This window comes from Strix uralensis, chromosome Z (assembly GCF_047716275.1).
Source record: "Strix uralensis isolate ZFMK-TIS-50842 chromosome Z, bStrUra1, whole genome shotgun sequence".
NCBI classification, from domain to species: Eukaryota; Metazoa; Chordata; class Aves; order Strigiformes; family Strigidae; genus Strix; species Strix uralensis.
The window spans coordinates 98,940,579-98,963,249 of NC_134012.1; the positions used below are offsets into that span (position 1 = coordinate 98,940,579).

General features: G+C 38.3%; 1 protein-coding gene across 4 annotated transcripts in view; it reads right to left on the reverse strand.

Annotated features, from left to right (window-relative positions):
* Positions 1-6,024: 6,024 nt before the first annotated feature.
* Positions 6,025-22,671, reverse strand: part of SMAD2 (SMAD family member 2) — a 52,017-nt gene continuing 35,370 nt past the window's right edge. For 3 of the 4 annotated variants that reach the window (XM_074857093.1, XM_074857094.1, XM_074857096.1), the window contains 9 exons: positions 21,575-21,664; positions 20,230-20,423; positions 19,590-19,724; positions 16,357-16,431; positions 14,997-15,050; positions 13,708-13,920; positions 11,776-11,913; positions 11,473-11,617; positions 6,025-7,935 (listed from right to left, as the gene is read on the reverse strand). In XM_074857093.1, the coding sequence (XP_074713194.1) occupies positions 7,812-7,935; positions 11,473-11,617; positions 11,776-11,913; positions 13,708-13,920; positions 14,997-15,050; positions 16,357-16,431; positions 19,590-19,724; positions 20,230-20,423; positions 21,575-21,664 (1,168 nt within the window). In that variant the 3' untranslated portion in view covers positions 6,025-7,811. The remainder of the gene's footprint in view (positions 7,936-11,472; positions 11,618-11,775; positions 11,914-13,707; positions 13,921-14,996; positions 15,051-16,356; positions 16,432-19,589; positions 19,725-20,229; positions 20,424-21,574; positions 21,665-22,671) is intronic. The other variant, XM_074857097.1, reaches the window with a different exon arrangement.

The window sequence follows — 22,671 nt, forward strand, 5'->3', positions numbered from 1 at the left end:
AAATAGTGTCTGCTCATGTGTAAATTTGCCACAACTCTACTGATAGCAGGTAGAGCCAAGAGAACACATGAATTATGGTCATTATCACCTAATTAAGGTATTACTACAGCAGCAAAGCTTCCTGTTAGTCCCCCTCGATTTCAACCAGATGATCAGAAATAAGGTCTGAGAGGGCATGTGTGAATCCACACATGAGAAATGGGACTACTGAGCTTTAGCTTAGACCCCTGGGATGGTACCAAGATCAGAACTGCCTTCTCAGATGCACCAAGTTCATTTCTTACATCACACAAAATTAGTAAGTCAACTGATGGCTTATCTGTTTTCAAGTGTTTTCACCAGAGACGGGACACCTTTGCCATACTGTTTATCAGCCAAACAAAACTACACAACACAATGGTGTCTGTTGACACAACAAACAAAATGTAATACACATTTGTGATGACGTGTTCTACACTTGAAATTAACCCTCTTCGAGCTTCACTTCAGCTAGGCTTCAGTCCATCAACCAGGCAAGTCTCAACCCAGTCCCCTCAATCCAAACAAAATTATTTAACTGTTACTTGCACACTAATTGCTTTCCTACCTCCTCTCTTTTTTTAAATAGATAACTTTGAAGCTGTTTTTTCTTCTCGCCTTCTAATGAGACTTCCTGCTATTGGTAAATAAGAATTTTAGAAAAATCCTCTTTAATATTCTTCCTCAGGGCCTCAGAAGAGGATAGTTTTCTCCACAGCTAACAAGCATGGCTACTGTTTGTCATGCAAAAATCCACTAACTTTGGATTTAAGTGTTTTTAGAATGAAATTAGGAAATGAAGAAGTCTTGCAGAGTTTCAGTAAGTCAGACCCTCTGCTAAGTCCCTAAAAAAAAAAAAATCCCCCCTCTCAAAAACCCACAACAAGACACCTTCATTCCGCAGGATGAGATGTACTATTTGCTGAGGAGCAGCTGAACAGTCCTAAGGATTGGCCGAGCATTGTCATCAAAGCAAAATTTTCTTCTCCAGCATCAAAATTCATTTAGATACCACAAGCAAACCTCTTCCCACAGGGATCGTGGGTTTTTCGCTCTTACTATGTATTTGTAAGACTGCTTCTTCTTGTGATCAGCTAACAGTCTCTTCCACCCAGTGCCAAGCTGCAGGACAAGTTGTGTTAGTTCTTCAGTCTTGAGCTCAAGTTGCTTCCAAAGGGACTACACTGAGTCTTAGTTTTGACAACAGAGATGCAAAACCAGATCTGTACTTCCCTCAGCCCAATTTCCATAGAGCCTCCTTCTGTGCTCCTACTCTTTCAGTTGTAACAAAAGAAAAACTAGTTTTAAGATCTTTAACTAGCAGATACATATCAAGAGCGTTCAGATAACTGGTAAGGGTGCTTTTGTGACCGTGTATCACTGCTGAAGCTAGGCATCAGCCACTCTTTCATTTCTTTCAGCTCCACCACTTTTCCCGTTCTACTAAACCTCAGTATTTCTCAGCCCTGGCTCTTTGCCCATTTTGATTCCACATGCTGCATAAACCTCAAAGTCTGAGTATGTTATGAAGATACTTTCCCTCACATCAGTACTAACATCAGCATTGCTAATAGCTATGGTTTTTCCTCCCATTGGACTCTCAGACTTCTGAAGCTGTAAAAGAAAAGATAGTGTACTTGTCTAGAAGGGGATTATTGTTCCTAAATTAATGTTATCATGTCCAAGGCTTAACTACAAAAAGAGACGGTTTACGTTGGTGTACAAAGTATGTATGTGTACAATGTACAATGATGTATGACAGTTCCTCATCCAAACGACAGTTTCATCTGTTCCCCACTACAAATCTAGTTTCTTTCCAGATCCTCCTCCTCCAAAGTCAGTGTTCTTTGTTATTCAGCAGATCACTTACAAAAAATACATGGCAACTAATTCTGAAATCCTTTCCCCACTGTTAGACAGCAGTCTGGCTAGTAAACATTCATTCAACCCTCAAGTGGATCTTGTTGAGCTTTTACCCATCTACACTGGCAGCAGAGACAATCCCAAGCTTCATCTGCCTTTGCTAGCTTTGGAACCAAGCACAGCACAGGCGCACAGCACAACTAACTATCAGCACACAACTTGGCTCGGGTCCCCAAGAAATTTCACTAGGACCCGTACCTGAACTAACATTCCCTCTTGATAGTACACAGTCCTTCTCTGTGTGGCATCCCTTGGATTTCCTCCAGCTCACAAGTCTCAGCTGCTCTTTCATGGCAAGATAAATTTTGCTCTTCTCGGAGCTTCAGTAGGATCAGACCCTGCTCCTCTCCTGAGGAGCCTGCTTCTGCTGCCTGAGGCTTTTTTGTTCTTTAACCACAGGCTCCATCAGTGATTCCACAGGAAAAAAACCATACACCAACACTCAGCTGTGAAAGCCCTGGGGGGTCCATGCTGAATAACCCCCCAGCCACCAAATCTCAACAGCTTAAGCACATCTTTTTCTCAGCTTCACTTTGTGAATCCTACAGATCAACTCTTCAAGGACATGCAACACAAACAGAAGAGACAGGACTTCTGAAGTGTTTCTAAATTCATTATGCATTAGTTTTATTTCAAAGTCAGTCATGCATCTAGACAACTTAAGCTTACCTGTATACTACTCCCTATCCAACTGTTTTGTATTTCTGAAGAGTTTGGAGCGTACGGCAGATAACCCTGGGGAGTCTGCAATTCCCAGCTCCAGAATATGGCTCTACAGCTTGACCTGCCTCTGCTCCAGCTTCCTTGTAAACGGGCTGCATGTTTGAGGCTCCAGCCTCCTGTCTTGTTATTCCTTGATCAAAGGTGACCAACCACCTAGACAGCTCCTTTCAAAGATTAAGTAAGAACTGACGGACAGCACCCACCCCTTCACCCAAAGATAAACTGCAACTGCTGGCAATCTAAGCATAATGATTTTCTGTGCTTGCTGCCACAAAAGTTGTTCTTGGTATTTCACTTCAAAATGAAAAGGCAAGACTTTAAAGCAAAGATAAATTTTAAAATCAAACGGAATTTGCAGCCTCAGGTACACATTGCTCATAAGCTCAATTAATTCCTGAGGCATACATAAATTTTTTATGATACCTTACTACAGCTTTAGATGAGCAAATAGCTAGATGCTGTTAACAGAAAAATCAAGAGCAACAGAAGCTTTGTTCCAGCTTCTCCTGTTGCAAATTAAAAGAGAAAAACAGTAGGGCTGGAGCATGTATGTCCATCGCCAGTTTGGATCCTATTTCAAAAGGAACAAGACAAGCAAGCGGGCTTTACTGAATCCATTCTAACGAGATCTTCTACATGGGGGAAAGGGATCAAGAGCACCAAGGTTTGACATCTTCACATATCCATTATTTGTCATTCATTTTTCTTCTGCCAACTAACTAGATTTAATCCTGATTACAGTTAATGAAACAACAGCTAATGTAACATCAAAGACTGTTCTCAGCTTTGAAGCCTTGATTCTAGTTTTCGTAGCTGTGACAATCTAGTACTAGAAACTCACTCCACAGACTGTGCTTTCCCAAGAGAAGAAACAGCAATCTTACTTCAAGAAATTTTTACCCAAGAGAGAGATGGAAGGGGACCAACATGACTGAAGGTTATTTTTAAACGGCCTCCTATAATACAGTTTATGATGGTTATTTAGTAGCCAAGCTTAAGTGGTCAGGAAAACACACATTTCATTAATATTTTCTTAACAGGAATAAACTTTCAGACTAGTTGTAATTTAATTCCATGAGCAGGTCCTTCTAGAAGCACTTTCTTAATACAGCTGGCATGTTACTCGCTATGTGTAATTCTTCTAAGGAAGACTGTACCTCACTGACTCTTCAGAGCTAGTATTGAAGCTTGTGTCCCCAAAATTAGGTTACAGTCAAACTTGTTTTGGTAAAATGAACACTGCTTCATACTCAAGTAAAACACTATGTGGGTGGAGTATAGTGAAATCCTGTATTTCACAATATTTTAACTCAAAACCCAGCTGCAGTAAAATTTCAGTTTGCAATGCTAAAAAAAGCTGTAACCACAATGAAGTATGACAAGTTTGAAGGTTAAAACAAAACACTTACAGTTCATCGTGCCAGCAACTTAGAGCTGCAGATGATTATCAAACCTTCAAACTTCACACCCTCCCACTTCAACATGAAAAGTCAAGTTGGACACATGGAAATAAAAAGCTTAGTGAAGGTTGCAATTTCTAGTTTTTACTGTGTAAATTAGTTTAAAGCTATTATTACTAAACATCTAAGCTGACTACTTTGATAGGACCCAAGAACCTTTTAAGGCAGATATTCACATTTACACTTTATGCATTTAAATCAGGCAACTCAGCCAACTGCCTCAGCTCTCTACCAGAGCGCAGTTCAGAGCCCCAAATTCAGACTTTACCTCTCCCTGCTGAATATACAGGGAGTCTGAAGTCGAACTATTTACACTGCTTGCCTGCAATCACTCTCAGGGAGGCTAAGTTCTGATTAAGCACAACATCCTGAATAAGAACAAGAAAACACCACAGCTCTCACCATGTTCTAGATTTGTGTAACAGCACCTGGAAGCCAAAGGATCTGAGCAAAACACTAAACTAACAGTAGAGAACTCCTGTTGCTTACCACCTAGATAGGAAACATACACAAAAGGAAGGAGGAAATACAGAGAGATGATGCTTTACTAGCAATTCTCACAGTTTAAAGGTGCAAGAGTCCAGGCATTTGACACTGTTCTCAAAGCCTCAGCCCTGGAACATCTGCTAAATGAAACTGGGTTTTTCTTTGGAGGGGGAAGGGTTCTGAAATGCCAGTTCAGGGCATCCAAGCTGCTAAAAGGCAATTCAAAAATAATTTCTAGGCTTGGGTGTTTACATCAACTACCTGGTTTTTGATTACTTGGCTTTGGCAGTATTATGAAAATCAAGCTCAGACAGGGCTAGTGATGAGAGAGATCAGAACCCAGGCACATGGAATCCCAATCCAAACTTAAGTCAACAGTTATATACAGAGTTTTTCCAGCTTCATGATACAGATAAGCAGCTGGCTACCCATACTTAAAGTATCTCCACTTGAGTACTTCCTGCTTGGTAAGTATTTTATTTAATAAAATGGCCTTATTGAAAACAATAATTTACTTTACATTTGTACTCTGGACATCGGTACTCTGACTGGCAGAACAGCAGAGGGATGAAGTCACATTCCTTACGTACCACAGGCATTCTGCATTACGATGCTTGAGCAGGCACTGGTCAGATTTGAGGAAGAGCAGAACAGTGGGATAAGTCAGAAAGGCACTGGATTAAGAAACAGGAGTAGGTTAAAGTTACTCAAGAACTGCCAAAGGCTTTTAAATGAAATACAGGGAAGCAAACATTTGGAATGCAGTAAGTTCCCTTATTCCACTAAGCTGTGGCTGAAACAGTAATGTCAGTAGAGAGTATTTTAGAGGTACTAACAGAAGTCAAAAAACTGAGTTCTACACAGACTGAGATGGCCTTGCACACCGGCAGCACACAGGTCCACAGATAATATCTGCAGTGTCCTTGTACACTACTTGGAAGCACGCACCAAAAAAAAAAAAAGGGCAGGCAAGGTTATTACCATGTTCAAGGCAAAGAGGGTAATATTGCCATAAGTGAAAGAGCACATACAGAAATCTGCAGTAAGGATACTACAGAATTAGGTCACCCAACCGATTCAAGTTGCAACCTGCCCATAAATGCAACGGAATCTTTCACCCAGACAAGTTGCTCTTATCTGACTGTTTCACAGGTGAAAGTAAACATCTGAGCTAGTAGGATGCAATTTGATTGTGGCAGAAAAAAAAGCAACTGCTTTAATAAATTCTGTATCACTGAACACACACAGATCCAGAACCTCCACCATAGCTGTATAAGAAGCAATTTTAACATCTAACTATACCTTTCCAGCCACAACACGCAGGACACTTGTGCCATTCATTTGGGTGGATTAGAATGATTCCTAACCTTCAACAGAAAATACATACAGCAATTAATAAAAAGAACAACCATCATGAGAATTAAAACTTTTATTAGTGTATTCACATATTAGGCAAATGCAACACGCATGAAGCTTATTTCTTAGGTTCACAAGTTCTACCAATACATTAGTCTACTGGTAAAACTAGCACAAACTGGTAACTGCTTTGCCAATTTTTTTAAAGGTGTCTGGCCCACTTTTTTCAAGGCTTGATTTTTGGTATTGCTTCTATGCCCTAGTCATTACGGCATAAAAATATCCATCACTATCATCAATTCATTCAACTGATTAAAAGCTGTAACACTGGCCACATTTTATTCTCAAAGCTAAGTTATCACTAGCTGTACTTACAAAGTACAGTACTAGTGTAATGGATGAAACAATGGGAAAAAACAGACAAAGGCAATCCTGCTACTGCCACAATAACAAAAGAATGACAGACAGCTAGATCACAAGATTGTTAGTAAGATGTATATTTTTCAAGTCAGAATAACCCTTCTATACAGTTTCCCAACCCTTCCCCAACCCAGACTTATTTGTAGAATATATTTCAGAATATTTTTAATATGGTGCAGCTGTAGTGTCCAAGGGTTCACAATAACATGCACTGTCACGAAGAACCTAGAAGTCCTCCTTCGCTGGTCATACCTCAGCAACCACTATCCTAGAGGTTTTGCAGAAGCAACTACTTTTAATAACAAGGCCCGTTATGACATAATGAATGCGTATGATCCCGTATGTAAGTAAGCTATACAAAGCCACTCAGATCAGAAATTTAAATTGTTACTGAAATATGTTAAGAAGCTGCATCTATTTAAAACCTATACGAAAGAGTCTAGTTTACCCTGGGAATGGATTTTTCAAGGTATTTGGCTCCAAAAGCTAGAAAACATGATTTTTAGTGACATCTGTTTAATGAAAAAATAGAGATGTAAGGGGTAAGCCAATAACCTTGCGTACTTAATCCAGTATCCAATGCTACATTAAATTCTCATTCTATGAGAAAAACCACTGTTTTCAATGATTCAAGGTACAAAAAAGTCCCAAAATATATCTGTGCCAGCAATACTGCTGGCAACAGATGCATCAACTCAGATGGGTAGGGAAAAGTAGACTCCTAGTGTGATGGATACTTGGAATTTATAATATGAATTCATTTTAGGCCCCATTAAGCATATAAAGTGTCTTAAGATTTCACAGATGAATCTTAAGACATTTCTTTCCCTTCCAATGGAGGGATTTTCTTTTTCTTTAAGAAGGCAGCAAAAAGTTAAGCTTTTCTACAAGGAAAGTCTGCTTTTTATGTTTAGGACAACTCGAAAACCTGCTTATATAAAAAAATATAAAAGAATAAAGGAGTAGAGTCTTGGAATTTTATGAGAGATTTGCCCCGATGAAAAAACAAATTACTATTTATGGGAACTAAAATGTAGAACAGCACAATACTGTGATATTTGAGATCATTATACATTACCTGTACATATACTTAGCTATTCATGTTATTGATAAACCATTAGGACACTCAATTATATACCCAATAAAAACACCATTAAGAGTCTTTAGAACTGTCCCTTCTTCTTTCTGAAGAAGGCATTTCTATACACTAAATTTTCATCTAGTATCAGAGTATAGGAAACAGAATCCACAAGGTGCTTTAATTGATGAGACCTCAAGTGCTGTTTTTCTTTTTTTTTTTAAAAACCTTTTTGGATAGTAAACAGTTCATGGGGACCACACACAAATACTACGACAGACGAGCTGTTATTTTAAGTCTGTTGATTGGACTTGATATTTAGCCCACTGGTAATGGAGGAAGGAGTTTTATGACATGCTGGAGCAGCGTACTGAAGGGGAGCCCATCTGAGTCAATACTTTGTCCAACCACTGTAGAGGTCCATTCAGATGAAGTTCAATCCAGCAAGGAGTGCTTGTTACTGTTTGCCGCCTAGAAAATAAAGAATAATAGGAAAGTCAGAAAGCAGCTTTGGCTGCCATAAAGTTCTCCATCATATGATCAAATATGTTTCCATCCATATAAAAATAAAACCTGCAACCATTACCATAACTGTTACTAAGCTTTTTTCAGACACTCTTTGAAGAAAAAAAAAAAACCCCAAACAACAAAACATCCCATATCTATAAGGCACATCAATAATTACAAGCTTATTGTAATACATTGAGAATATTCCGCTCGCTCTGGAGAATAAGATAAGAACTGCAGCATTTGCTTCAAGTGCCACACCAAGAACCTTACTTCTAAAATGAAATTCAAAACTGAAGATAGTCCAACCAACGTGGTATTTACATCAGATAGCTGTGTGCAGCTGTATCTTAACCTTCAAAGGGTCTGCATGAATAACTGGGTTTGAATTTTGTAGACAACTACTGAGAGATACAGAATAGAAGCACTTGGCTCTGCACTGTCAGCGTGGCCAAACAGCACAATATTACTGCAATCATAAGGTCTGGCTTTTTTGGAGCAATTGACAAGATAAATCTATAAGGAAACTGTTAGATGTTGTCAGAAACACTACGTCAAAACACAGTGTGTGGTTATACTGTGCCAACTGATGCTATCTCAAAGGAAGACCAAACTTGATCTCTGATTTCCTGTAATCTTACACTTCTGCATGTTTTGTACTGTAACATCCTCACACAAACAATTCAAGTAAAAATTGTGTTTCCCTTGTCTTCTACATAAACTTGCCTATAATTTTCCACAACAGAAGACCTTAACTAAACACCATATAGAAAGCCTCAGTAAAGCTGAAGGATTGATAACTATAGAAACTTCCTTCACTCTCCCATATATCCTTGTTCAGAGACCTGTTACTCAAAAATCTTTCTTCTCATCTCCAAAGTAAAGAAATCAGTATTGGACATACTCTGCCTGAGAAATCCTGTTATTTCACTGTACCCACTCCAGGCATGGGAGTCTTCCCAAACTAGACTGGCAAGACTACTGTTGCTAAGCCAGTTTTTCCTAGTAATGCTAGCTATCCCAAAGTCAAAGCAAGGAGGCATTAAGATTCAAAGGCAGCAGATTACTCAGGCACAAACCCAGCCCCTTCATTTTTACTGTCGGCACTGCAATCCTTCGCTTTAAGGAAATCTGTTTATATAAAGAGAGGAACTGAAAAGGCAGAAAGATTAAGCCAGTGAGAGGATGGATTTCAGAAGTTGTCTGTGGTTTCACATTTTCTAGGAGAAGAAAGCGGCTGGGGTCTGTGCTCTCTCAGCACTCTAAAAAGCATTGTTATCTTAGTCCCGAATGCTTATGTGAAAACAAAGTGATCCAATAGAAGAACAATCTAAACCACAGGAAATACAATTCCATTTACTCTTGAATCCTCTCCCAAAGAAGGAAGTTCATTATTCCACTGCTGTCAACTCCCCTACAATGTGTTCCACAACACACTTCCTCAAAATGTTAGAACTGGTTCTGTTCAACAACCCTGGCTTTGCACTACACTGGCAAAAGTTGATAAAACAGTGACAGGCACTTAGCAGCCATCTCAAAGCTAAAACTCAGCCTCTTTTAGCCATTGATTTCCTGTTCATGTATCACTAAGTCTCTTCTGTACTTACCTCTACTTAACTTTCTTCAGAAGATGATCCTAGACCTGGATAGTTCCTGTGCTAACGTGACACTAGTCTGCTGATCTGAGCCATCACCCTCAATTCAACATCTATCAAGTAAAAAGCTATAAGCTATTTTGTCTACCAAGCTTGTAAAATCTACCACCTTGCCATATCTGCACATTTATTCACATACGCCACATGCCTAAAACGTAAGTAATGCTTTGGCTTTGCCAAAGCCCATTCTATGAGATACATTTTTGACATAATAACGAAGCACGGAAGTTTTAACAAGAACGATGGATTTTACAGCACTTCCTGGTCTACTTTGACAATTCAGACTACACTCATTGAAATTCAAGGTTGTGTTTGCAGGAGCAACCCTTCTTGCTTTAATTGCGACTGCAGCATAACTTACAAGTTTTTTGCAATAAGTTATTAGCACCATCTTAAACAGAAATGCAAAGAAACTAGTTCAGCATTATGTCAGCAATCAGTTTCTGTGCTGTTCTGGCACTGTTTCCACTGGAGCTTTTTCAACCCTATGATCTCTGAACCGTTTATAGACTACTAACAACCAACATTCTCCCTCCTTAGAAATAACTTTACCAAAATCCTCCCCACTGTTTTAACTCAGTACTTACACTCCACTCACTTCAAGCTGACTCCATATAATCTGACTGATTAAGCCTTTCTTCTATTCTGATTTGAATGTTGTATTTAATTATGCGTAAGTGTATACATACTCCTTTTGAGCCAAATCCAACAATTCTTTAAACTTGAGCCAGATTCCTTCTTGTGTACCTCTTGCTAACAAAGAGGTGCCAATTTATTCCACTACTCAAATTTCTCATTTCATCTAATTAGGCTTTTACAAAATTGGCTTCATTTAGCAGAGAAGCCTCCCCCATGTACTGACACTGCTATTTACATGTATATATTTCAAGAGCAGATAGAGGAATCAAAACCCCAGGATTCACAGTGGAATCTACATGTCATTATTTAACTTCAGAAATTATATGGATTTAAAAAAAATCATTATGTGCTGCAATACTGTATTGATATGTCAGACTCCTTTCTTTCCTTGGACAATTTCTAGAGAGGTTTAAGGGATTTGTTTAAAACCACATCTCTAGCTCACCAAAATAATGAAATCTTTAATACTGCTCAGTTAGAAGTCAATTCCTTTTCTTCCCAAATTCCCACACTACATTAAAAGCAGGCACTGTCCTCAATTATAGCTCTTAGTCTGCGCTAATAGAGAATACAATTGGAATCTATTCAATAGCGGATAAAAGACTATTTTTTCCACTCAAAAAACTGTTTTTAGCAGTTTTACTACATAAACACAGCCATTTTACTCCTGCAAAGTTTTTTCCACTACAACTTCCAAAATACTTGCCATCCCTTAGATGTTCTCCAGCTGTTTTATTCTGCAGAATACACCCCAAGTGACTCCAATTCTTTCTGTCGGGTACTATGAACTGCATCCCACACCACTACCTAACAAACTCATTATACACCCTACAGAACAGGGCAGAGACCAGACTGATTGTACATCTAACAAATAATCCCAGAGCATAAACTGTGAAACTTCTAGATATTGTCAGTGGTTTCACCACAATAAACAAGGAAGCAGGACTGAGCGAGGAAACGGAACTTTGACAACATCCCTTGCTCAAGAGCTGACTTCGATGCAATAGTAAAATCAGCTTACTGGTCTTTATGACTTAGGTGCTCCATAGCTGAGGGGAAGAAAGGAAAATATGGGTTCAACTTGCAGACAGCATATCTACAATAGCAGTAAGCAGCCTGTATGTATGGCTTTCAAGACAGGCAAAAATAGTGTAGTAGTAAAAGAAGAAAAATGATTAACTTTAAAAGCAAAGGGTTTTTTTCTTACCTGTATTCAGCTCCCCATCCTTTAACAAAACTCATTCTTATGGTACACATTCTAGTAAGTTGGTAAACGGCTTCAAAACCCTGATTCACAGATTGAGCCAGAAGAGCAGCAAATTCTTGGTTATTAAAGATTTTCAGATTGCATCCTATAAATAAATGAGTCAAAAGGGTACCATCAATGAATACTTGTGTTTGCTACACAGAAGCCCAAAACTACAAAGAAACTATCAACAGGAAAACAAATGTCATTCAGTGAATACATTCACTGGATAATTTTATGTGAGACCTTTGGTAGGCTACTAACCTGGTGGAATTTTGCACACAGTTGCAGGATGCCAGCCATATCTCTGATTACAGTTGGGGCTCTGAACAAAAATCGCGCTATCACTTAGGCACTCAGCAAAAACTTCTCCACCAATGTAATAGAGACGTACTCCCCTTCCTGTAGCAAAATTCAAAGAAACTCTAGTTATGATATGACCTGAGCATATTAACAAATAAGGGAGTATTTTGTTTCAGACAAGACCAAGGCTTTTCTTTACAGGAACAGGTTTGGATGTTGAATTATCTACAAGACCACACTGCTGGGCTGACAGCTGTAGCAGGAGCAAAACACAATTAATTTGCATTTTTCACCCACAAACACACAATATTTAAAGGAGAAGCAGAATACTCTTTGGGTAAGAGTGAGATAGAATTTTCTAGCCATGTAATGGCTTGTAACCAAATCCAAGTTAGGAAGTAGTGTTCAATACCACGTAACTTTTTCACTTAAACACCAAAATTGAAATAAAAAGATTAGATTCAATAGAATTAAAACTTGTGCTAGTATTAAAATGTTGTATGTGAAGTGGTACAGGCCACTATGGCAAAAAAACCACAAGTATTCCCCTTCAACACTCTCCGCTTACATGCACCCACACTATTTCACAACCCACTGCATACCCCTTCCCTGTACTATGACAAAAACAACAGGACTTCATTTAGCCCTATTATAAAAAAAATACCCTTAAGAAATCCTATTGTTCACTTTTAAATTGTGATTCTTGTTCTTGAAGTAGAAAAAAAAATCTGTATGGGTTATTTCTAGCAGAAGTAAGATAACTAATGTACAATTGATCTCAAAGAAAACTATTTAAAATTAACACGTCCTTTAAAGGCCACAGTTGCTCTTCCCCTTTTTCTTTAAAACTTTTTCAAACAAAATGTGAGCTGCTCTATAAAAAAAAAAGTGAGAGCTCCTTACATTTTTGCTTTTCTTCATCATTGACCATTTTGATCAGTCAGCACAGGCACAGCCTGGGTTTCTGCACATCTAAAATTTTATTAGACATGCATTTGGATTTGGCATAGAGGGAGTCAGCAGGTTCTACTAAAGAGGTTGAACTTTACTAAACGTAAAAACAAAGAGAAATCTCGTAAACGTTGCTAAATAAAAAAAATCCAGGAAAAAATTAAAGGGAAAAAAAGAAGTAGTTTATTGAAGAAATTAAAGCCAAGATGCTGCATTGTGGAAAACAATATTCTTTACTAACCATTGCAAAGAAAATCCTAATCATGTTGAAGCAGTGTGTTATCAATGGCAGCTTTTCCCATTTCAGAAAAAGAATTCAAGAAGTACCACCAATGTCCATTCTGTATTTTATAAATTAGAATAAACTAAGCAACATGTTAACATTTTGTAATTAAAGCTTAAATGTCAATTATAAGCAACTCTGAATATAAATGCTATCCAGGGCAGAGTTGACCAACAAGGAGCTCAAAACCCAAAAACCTGCCCCTCAGAACGCTTTGGTGCATCGTCTTTTTCCAGAAGGCAGAGAACAGCAACGTGAGCAACAAAAATCCCATAGAGCAGAGTGGCTTCCTCCTGTGCTGCTCGCAGCCTGGTAGCTGTGTGACTGCTGCTGCCACCGACTTAGTGGCTACTGACTGAGGAAAGGCAGCTCCTTTCAGCTCCAGACATCGCTACATCTCTTCCCAACTGCAGCTGGCTGTGGAAGCAGAAGCTTCTACATTTCTCCCTGATTTCAGAAGTGGTGACCTCTGTGCCTTTCCACTTCTGTACTTGGCAGGAGACCAAGCTCTCCCTGGCAAGCCTCAAGAGAAGTTCAATGGCTGGCTGCACAAGGGTGAAAGGAACCCAATGCACAGATCTGCCCATCCTACCTGGGTCATTCCAGATAATTTAATGGCTAAAATGAAATTAAATAGTTAAAAGATCAGAGATTTTTACCTATGTGCCGCCTCGTCATTTCCACTGTAGCATTTCTGTTTACATTGGAAAGCAGACCTAGACAAAATCGTTCTGAATTTGATGGATCTGTAAAGCCATCTACGGTCAGGGAAGGCTGTGATGCATGGAAGGTTTCTCCCACTCTTTGATTCAATTCATAATATGCTATTGAACACCAAAATGCAGGCTCCGAGTAAGTAACTGGTTGCAAGTCTAAAAAAAATTTTAAAAGATAAGCTTAACACAGAATTTGAGACCAAAAAGAAATTTATCTGCCCTGCTATTCGTCCCTTCTGGAAATGACAGTGATAGTCTCCTCAAACTACTCAAATTGTGTTTTGCTTGCTGTCATTTTCACCCACCCCGGTAAACAGAATGGTATTCAATATTCCACACAAGGGAAGGAGGAGGGGAAGAAAGGGTGATCTAATTTGACCACAACTCTCATAGTTCAGTACTTGCATTTTCCTCAGCAAAATGATTAAGCTAGTGTTGCTGTGAGTGCCAGACGTGGAGACATTTCTGTTGCCTTTCTGTAACTTGCAAACATTTTGGCAACATTAAAGAAAAGATTAAACTATCAAACACTGAACCACACAAAGGAAAAAAATATTAATATGAAAATGATGTTCCCTTGTATTACACTAGATCTTATATTGTCTCTTTACAGCTCTAAGCTCCTTTTACTTTCCCCTACCAGGGCTCAGTATCCTCCCTGTGCATCTTCAGCCTTTCCTGTGCTGCTTCCCCTTTTTACCTACACTAATTACCTACTCAGCATTCTGAACAGCATTTTCCTGTCACATCCTGTCACCGTTCCTTAAACAAACCCAAGGGAATCTGATCTTCCTGAGGCATTTATACAGACACACAGCAGTGGCACCTGATCAAAGCAGGTGGGCAACTAATGTGGGAGCAACGATTGTGCTGTGGTCACACGTGAAACAGTACATGAGAAGAGCAACAGAACACATACAAGGGAGACAGCAAGTCTGGGCAGCACTATGGATAGGTTTAATGTCCTTTAAACTATTTATTTTATAAATGCTATTCCTGCACACACAACCATATTATTTTTTCTCTTTGCTAAAAGCTCAACAGTTACAGAATTAGAGTACTTATTACCAAGTTATTAACCCGGCCCTATTATATTTATCATCAGGAAGCCAACCCAATAGTCTTCTCCTAATACAGCTCTTACTTTTATAAAGTACATTTTCATTTTTAATTATATATATAAAGAAGAGTCATCACACACAGAGAAACAATTAAAAGTATTTTCAGCTTACCCAAGCTATGATTAACTGGGGAGAGAGTACTAGGAGACAGCTCTGCTGGAGATCCTGTTGAAGCAATAAAGATTGTTTCAGAGCAAATGATTCTTGCTATTTCAGATGGATAGGTATGACCAGTATCTAGATAATAGTTTCACATTATAATTCTTTGGAATAAGAAACCTCAGAAATCCTACAACTAGTTTTCCAGCATGTCACATGCTTATTCAGAATTAAGATTACATTTAATTTTCCAGACTCCTGGGAACCTACCCCTCCTCATAAAGACTCGATTAACATCTTAGCATTGTATTTGGCAGAGCTCTCGCTTCATGCACACTCTGTGAATGTAACTATTTATGCACCTCTCCAGTGAGAAGGTAGTGACTTCTTCCCAAATTCAGTGGAAAAAAAAGCTAAGAAAAAGTGGACGAGACAAGAAAGATATTACCTCTCTATTCTCAAAGGAGAGGATTTATCTCTAGAAAAGAACAAGCTGGATTTCCTCATTTGAGGAAATTATTCTTTCCTGGAAGGAGGAAGGAAAACACTCAGAAAAACATGAACTCTCCAGCACTATTTGTGCACTAGTAGGCAAAATACAGAGAGGTTTTGCACAGAAACCTTCCTACAAGGACTGCTGATGTCGGGCTTTTTTAATTAAGGTGCCTATTGTCACATAGTGGGAAAATATTGCAGTTCTTACAGAAATGAGCACAGTTGATTCCAATTAACGGAAAAAGGTTGCTAACATTAGCTAACTGAACACACACACAATTCTGCCAGCGCATAGCAGGAGGTTCTTATCCAGAACATTAACTGTGCTTTGTCCAAGCCTAAGGCCAACCAGATTATCTAGAAACCCTTTCATACAGAGGCACAAATGCTTAATGTTTCTACTGTTTTTTCAATAGACCCTTCCATGCAAGAATTCATTTGAAACATGGCAGAAGTGGTAAGGTTGTCAGAGTTCAGAGACAGGTTCTCGAAATGCAGCATTTCTGTAACTTGTTTAGGCCAACAGATATTCTGCTTCAATGAACCTGTTTCCAGATGGTAAAAAGTTAGGGGTAAATTGAAACCAGTCAGCTATCAAAATCTATTTTAAGTCTTTCTGATGAAGACTTAAGACCTGTACGTTTTTGTTATGAAACAAATGAAATGTACTTAATATGGCACAGAATGTTTTAAAAGCATTCCCCGAGTAGAAAATTATTTTCTTCACGAAAGAGTGAAAGTGATATTTTAAACAGAAACCACCAGGTTGTACAGACTGCTACTGCCATCACCGTTTGGGCTGAATTCATGTGCTATGCAGAGGGATCACAACCAGTAATCCCAAGTCTTCAAAGTAGTGAAAAAACAGAAGTTTTACCTGTATCCATGCTTTGGTTCAACTGCTGGTCACTTGTTTCTCCATCTTCACTGATATATCCTGGAGGTGGTGTTTCTGTCAAAAAAAATATCCACCTATTGATTCAACAACTAGGGAAATCTGCAAGATTTAGCATTTGGGGGTTTTGTCCTCAAGTCTTCATGAGCTCCGTATGATACCTGAACACTGAATTAGAATTTCATTTTGCTGTCCCTTTTTCCTTCCAGTAGGGCTTCCAACCCATTACCTGCCTTATTGTCTATGTAAAATGTATCATCTCTTGTATGCCAGTCAATTTCTCCAATATGTTATATAATTAACAGCTAATCCTTGTTTGTTCTATTTAAGACAAGATACTTTCACTACAATGAGTAACAATTTTGCAATTGTGATCAACAGCTTTCACATTTAGTAGAATTACAAATGAAAAAACCATCTGGTGACTTCTACAAAAAAAAAAAAAGAGTTGTCTTTATGCGGTATAACCATCAGATCAGATACCCTCCCACGCCTTATAGAAGTTGCTAGATTTAAAGGTCATTTTTCAGTTCAATCCCCAAATCCATTTTTCTTCAATACTCAACAGTTGATTTCACTCACTAATGATAACTGTATTATCTAACTAGTTACACTGCACAAGCTTTATTATCATTATTATTACACCCAAGCTCCACTAAAGTGATCATCTATTCTTTTCCTAGCTTTCTTTAAAGATGGAGTTTCACAGACTGAAGTAAACTCAATAACAAGTCTGAAGCATTCTGATACTAGAAACTGTGTCTAATTCCACAGAAATATCTTCAAAACCCAGGAGAGTATGGTTATTCCTTTTCTCCAATCAAGATGTACTTTGCAATCCAGATAATGAGTTAACCAACTGCCTTTCAGGAAATAATTTTCTTTGAACTGGGCAAATGTCTTTTCCTATATATTAAAGGCAAAACCTGGGTTTCTTTAGTGAGAGTGTTTGAAGCTAACTATCTCTACAATCGCCTTAGAATTGTCTTTGAGACATCTGAGGGATTAAACACATTTAATTACATTATTACCTAACAGCAGAAATTTAAAGATAAAGCCTTTTCCTTAAGAATTAGAATAAAATTATATCAAATATCATGTCTGAGATTTACAGCATATAGTAAGATCAGAAGCAAGTCAGCAAGAGGAAACTAGATGAAGTCACTTGATTAAATAAAAATGAACCAAAAGAATTATAGCTTTGGTTCATTCTGTAAAACTAGTGTGCTAAATACTGATATGACAGAAATTCAAGTGAGAATTTAGAAGAAAGATTAAGGGGAATCTTTACTAGCAAGAAGTATGATGACAAAAATCATACTTGTTTTGAACATTTTTATAGAATTCATTGTGATAAAGTGGACTCCACCCATCTCCAAATCATTCATTATAGTTAAGCCCACAGCCATGGTAAAAGGTCAGTAACCATTTCTAATCCAACCCAGGCCTCCTGTTTCCAGTTGCTAATCTAGGCTCTTTGGCACAGATGGTTTTTCATATCTAGCCTCTGTCTGAACAGAGAAGATTTCCTCAACGTAGTACTATTAATACTGTTTTAGGGTCAGAGGTTGAACACCACCACCACAGCTGGAAATAAACGCTCAAGTGCAGCATTAAGAATTCTTTGCAGAGCCTGAATGCTGCCAGAAGTCTGGACACTGCAGCTCAGTGCATCTGTAACCTGAAAGGCAATGTACAGCCCCAAAGGCTCCCCTGTACCTCCACCATCGCCATCTTCCCACCTGTAGGTGAAACCCACCTCTCCGTAGACCAAGTACTAAGACAGTGTTGTGGTGTAAAACTAGCAGGGTTGCTAGTCTGGCCTACCGCTAGAGAAAACGGTTCTCTGAAGCAGGCTGTCAGGACACACAAGACTTACCAGAACGTAACTAAGTATTCAAAATTAAGTTAGCAAGGTCAAATGAAGTAAGATGCCATGATACGAACACAACAGGAGGGTGTCAGTGACAGAGAGGAGGTAGCAAGGTGTGGTTAGCTGCATAAACATTTGAAGATCATGTGAATACCCGCAATCGCCTTGAACAGACTTCCTGCAAATAACTATCTAGCTGCTTCAGCGCATTTCCATAGCACTGGATTTTCAAATGGTGGCTTTGCAGTAAGTTGTTTGCAAATGCTATCAAAAGCCCTCAGATTGAGTCAAAGAAGAATATACAAGTTAAGAAAGCAATACCAACTTCTAGCACATTAAATTGCTCTTTAAAGTTCTGCTGTCCCTAGGTGTCAACAAATGTGGCATAAATTAAACAAAAGAGATCAAATGAACTGAAAATTTTTTGGTGCCATTTCAATTCCTGGATACATTTAAAGAAAACACAAGCAACATCCTGTTTAAGACAAGTAGATACAATTTGTACATTGCACATATCTGAGTTTCAAGGCAGTCATCTTACTCTTGGAGAGTCCAGATCTGAATTTTCAGTTTGTTTGTAACACAGTTGCATTAAACATTTATGAGAAAACTTCAGCTTCGCTTGGTTCTACACTCCAGGTAACTTCCTGAAGAGACAGGAAACAGGAAGCTGGGGCAGGAAACAAAGGTCACTAATTTTATGTTTCAATAAGGGTACATACAGGCTTTTGGGTGCACTGTGGCAGGTTAGTCTTAGTATTGGTTTTGGGGTGGGGAAGGGGCAAAGAGGGGGAGGAGGAATTCTTTAAGAGTTCAATATTATTAGGTTATTCCTTCATACTAAAAAGACAGAACGGTATGCACACAACAGTACCAAATACACAAAGGAGACCTTGACTGATTGTGAACTACAGATGAAGCTACTTTTTAAGTCACTGTTTCGTAACTTAAAAGTTTTCTCTGCGTACTACACGTGGTGAGATTGAGCAGCAGTTTACTACTCAGTCTCCAATACACAGCATTTGGCAACCCTTATATCTTTGTAAAAGAGGCTTAAAGTATAATGTGAAGGTCTACTTTGTACTCATTAGCATTGTGAATCTTAAATAAGCTACTGAAGCCAAGTAAGTTATGGTGAAACCACAGCAATGTGGTTTCACACAGGATCATGTTCTGCAAACAGTGTTCAGGTATTTCCATGCAATTGATACTTGAAATCAACTAGATTTAATTCATTGGTGCATCTTCAACTAATTTGATCACTTAAGAGGATGAAATGACCATCTTTCTTCTAGTGGCACAATGTTAAGTGTACTGGCTGTGGTGGGAGTTAAGAAAATACCTGGTATGTAATTGCTCTGTGGTTCAATTCCAGCTGGAAAGTTAGTGTTTTCAGGAATGGAGTGGGTATAGTCATCAAGAGGCGGAAGCTCCGTTAGAATCTCAGTGTGACGCGGCACTAGTACGGGAGGCAAGACTGGAAAAGCAAAATTCAAAGCATTAGTAAGACCCTCAAAACACACAGTTCTGTGAGCTAAAAGGGAAAAAATAAAATCTAAAACGTCTAACAATTTCTTAATATGTTTTGAAATTTTCTGATTCTCACTACTGCTAATACTGCAATTGTACTGCTTGCTACTAGAAGAATCAGATTCCTGAGGTATCTCTTGAGTAAGACTATTCCACATGAGCAAAGGTAAGTCATCTCTGTTCTCCTTTTCGGTCTGGTCCATACTTAGCCAGCTGGAAACTGCTGGTGGTACTGAAGTGTTTATTAGGGATATCCAACACATTTGTAAAGATTCTTCAGCATCTTTACTATTAAAAACTTCCAGGGGATGGTATTCTCAAAAGCTGCATCTTTAAGAATCTTGTACCTTTGGCAAGAGAAAGCATAATCTTTCTCTATTTTTCATTTAAAACATTATGCTGAACAAGTACGTACAGATGCTGCTATAGAAAGTCAGAAGCAGTCTTCCTACCTGGTGTCTCCACTCTCTGATAGTGGTAAGGGTTTACACATACTTCATCCTTTTTAAGATTAAAAGCATATTCACAGTTTTCAATTGCTTTAAGTTCATGGTGACTGTGAAGATCTGGCCAACGCCACAAACGACAGTAAATAACATGCGGTAATCCTTTACGATGAGATACCTGTAGACGGCCATCGAGAGATCTATAGGGGAAAGATGTTGAAAAGTATTTACAGACTGCATGCTGTCTCTTAATCGCTCAAGCAACAGTGTACATACACAGGATGGGTGGTTTGTTTATTTTCAGAATTCAGTGGATCAACACTGCGAGTGACATTCATACTCTTGTTAAAAGGCTTCAAATGTGATAAAAATGATGGTATCAAGCAGTGTCTTAACTTATTTTTGAGCTGCTCAAATTATTGCCAGTGAATTTAGAGTTCATTAAAAGCTACTTTACCTCCAACCAAGTATTTAGGATGATTACTACATACACTTTTTTTTTAAATGCAGAAGACACTTAAAAAAATAAAATAAAATCACACACTTAATAGTCCCTTCCGCTGCTAGACCTCAAGGCTTTGCTGTGGCATGGATGCTTTATGGCTTTAAGCATAAGAATTCCCACAGGACTGCAAATAAGCCTATAAGCAGTCAGCTGCCCAAGTGATCCACATGGCAGTATAACTGTAATGCAAAAAGCATGAATGCACATCTTGTAAGGGCTGTACAGTTTTATCTTCTTGACTTCATCTGCCTTGCTACCAGCTGAAAACGTTTTGCTAGTTTTAAGACAGACTGCATATGCTTACACAAATGCAGATGTTTATGACTGTTATGGGATGGGAGACAAACCTCAATACACAAATCAAGCAATGTGACATGAAAAAATAAAGACCCTGTTTAGAATTTGCCCACCATTAACTACTGAAGAATTTGCAAACAATTCTTTAGTAGCTCGTATCTGAGCCAATTAGCAAGATTTAACTGAAAGCATGTGGCATACAAAGCAGTTTAAACACTTTGTAAGATTAGGTCTAAAGAATTAAGTTTCCCAACTTTGTTAATATAAATACCAAATCACATTAGAGCTTGCATTTAACAAGTCTTCCCATTCTTTCAATAGCACTGGCGTGAAAAAGGAATATTCCAGAATTAGAATTTCATTGGTCAAAACATCAGCTGAGAACACTTGGATTTCTACACTGGCAAGCAAATATTTTAAAATGCTGTACCATGAGAGGCCTAGGAAGCATTTTAGTCTACTTCACAGCTAAAGCATCCCATTACAGACCCTCCAAAGCCATTCCCTCCCACAAGATTTCTATGATGCGAGAGAGGGCAGAATATTCACCTGGTTTGTTCAGAGAAGTTGTAAAGGCCTGTTGTATCCCACTGATCTATCGTGTTTGGTGTACTCAGTCCCCAAATTTCAGAGCAAGTGCTGTGCATAAATTGAAAACAAAAACAAAAAATTGGTATGAATATGGAACATGGTTATTCAAAACACCATGATGTCAAACATGGAAAAATGTACAGAATACTTCCTTTCACATAGAAGATAGAGCACTGTTAGACTTGCATTTAAACTGACATCTCATGCTATATTTTCTATATGAAGGAGGCTATCAAAATGGAACACGTGATTCAAGGTAAATGATAATGTTTTTAAAAGGTGAACAAGTTCTCTCGTTTTAAGTAGTCAGTACAATTGTAATGTTCCTTAAAACAGGCAAAACTTCCTCAGCCTAGCTCTTAACAAAATTCAGTTTTAAAGAGTAGTTTCTGGGTTAGGTTTTTTGTTTTTGTTTGTTTTGAAACATAAGCTTCCCTAAGACTTCAAACAAAGGCCATGTGTATCTGAAACCGAACATCAGAGTCTAACTTTCAGGTACCACCACTTAAGCATTAATCTCATTCTCTATGCACATACTAATTTGCTGCTTTTCCCAAAACAGGAAAATTCAGACTCTTAAGAAAAGCACATTGTAGCTGATAATTCTGTGTTCTATACTCTCCTTGATTAAAGAACTAAATATTCTTTTCCACTGCATACAAAACACAGAAAGTTTAACACAGTTTTACAGTATAGTATATTAAGACTTAACTATAAAATAACAAAACTTTTAATTGCTAAATCAAGCAGGAGAAAAGGAAAGACAACTAATTCTTTCCCAAATCAGCTCAATGACAAGATCACAACAGTAAAGAAAAAGGAACCTTCAAGTCATAGACACAAACTAAAAGCGGTGGCAGATTTAAGGAAAAAGAAAACAGCATGGACTTGCAAACGGGCAGCAGACTTCCAGAAGCATAAATCAAGCTCAGCTCTATCACAGACTTGCTCTCTCACCACTGAAAAATTATAGTTTATTTTATGCAAGTAACACACAACTAGACCTCACACTGCAGAAACAAAGAGAATTTGGTTCACAAGCAACTTACATCTCC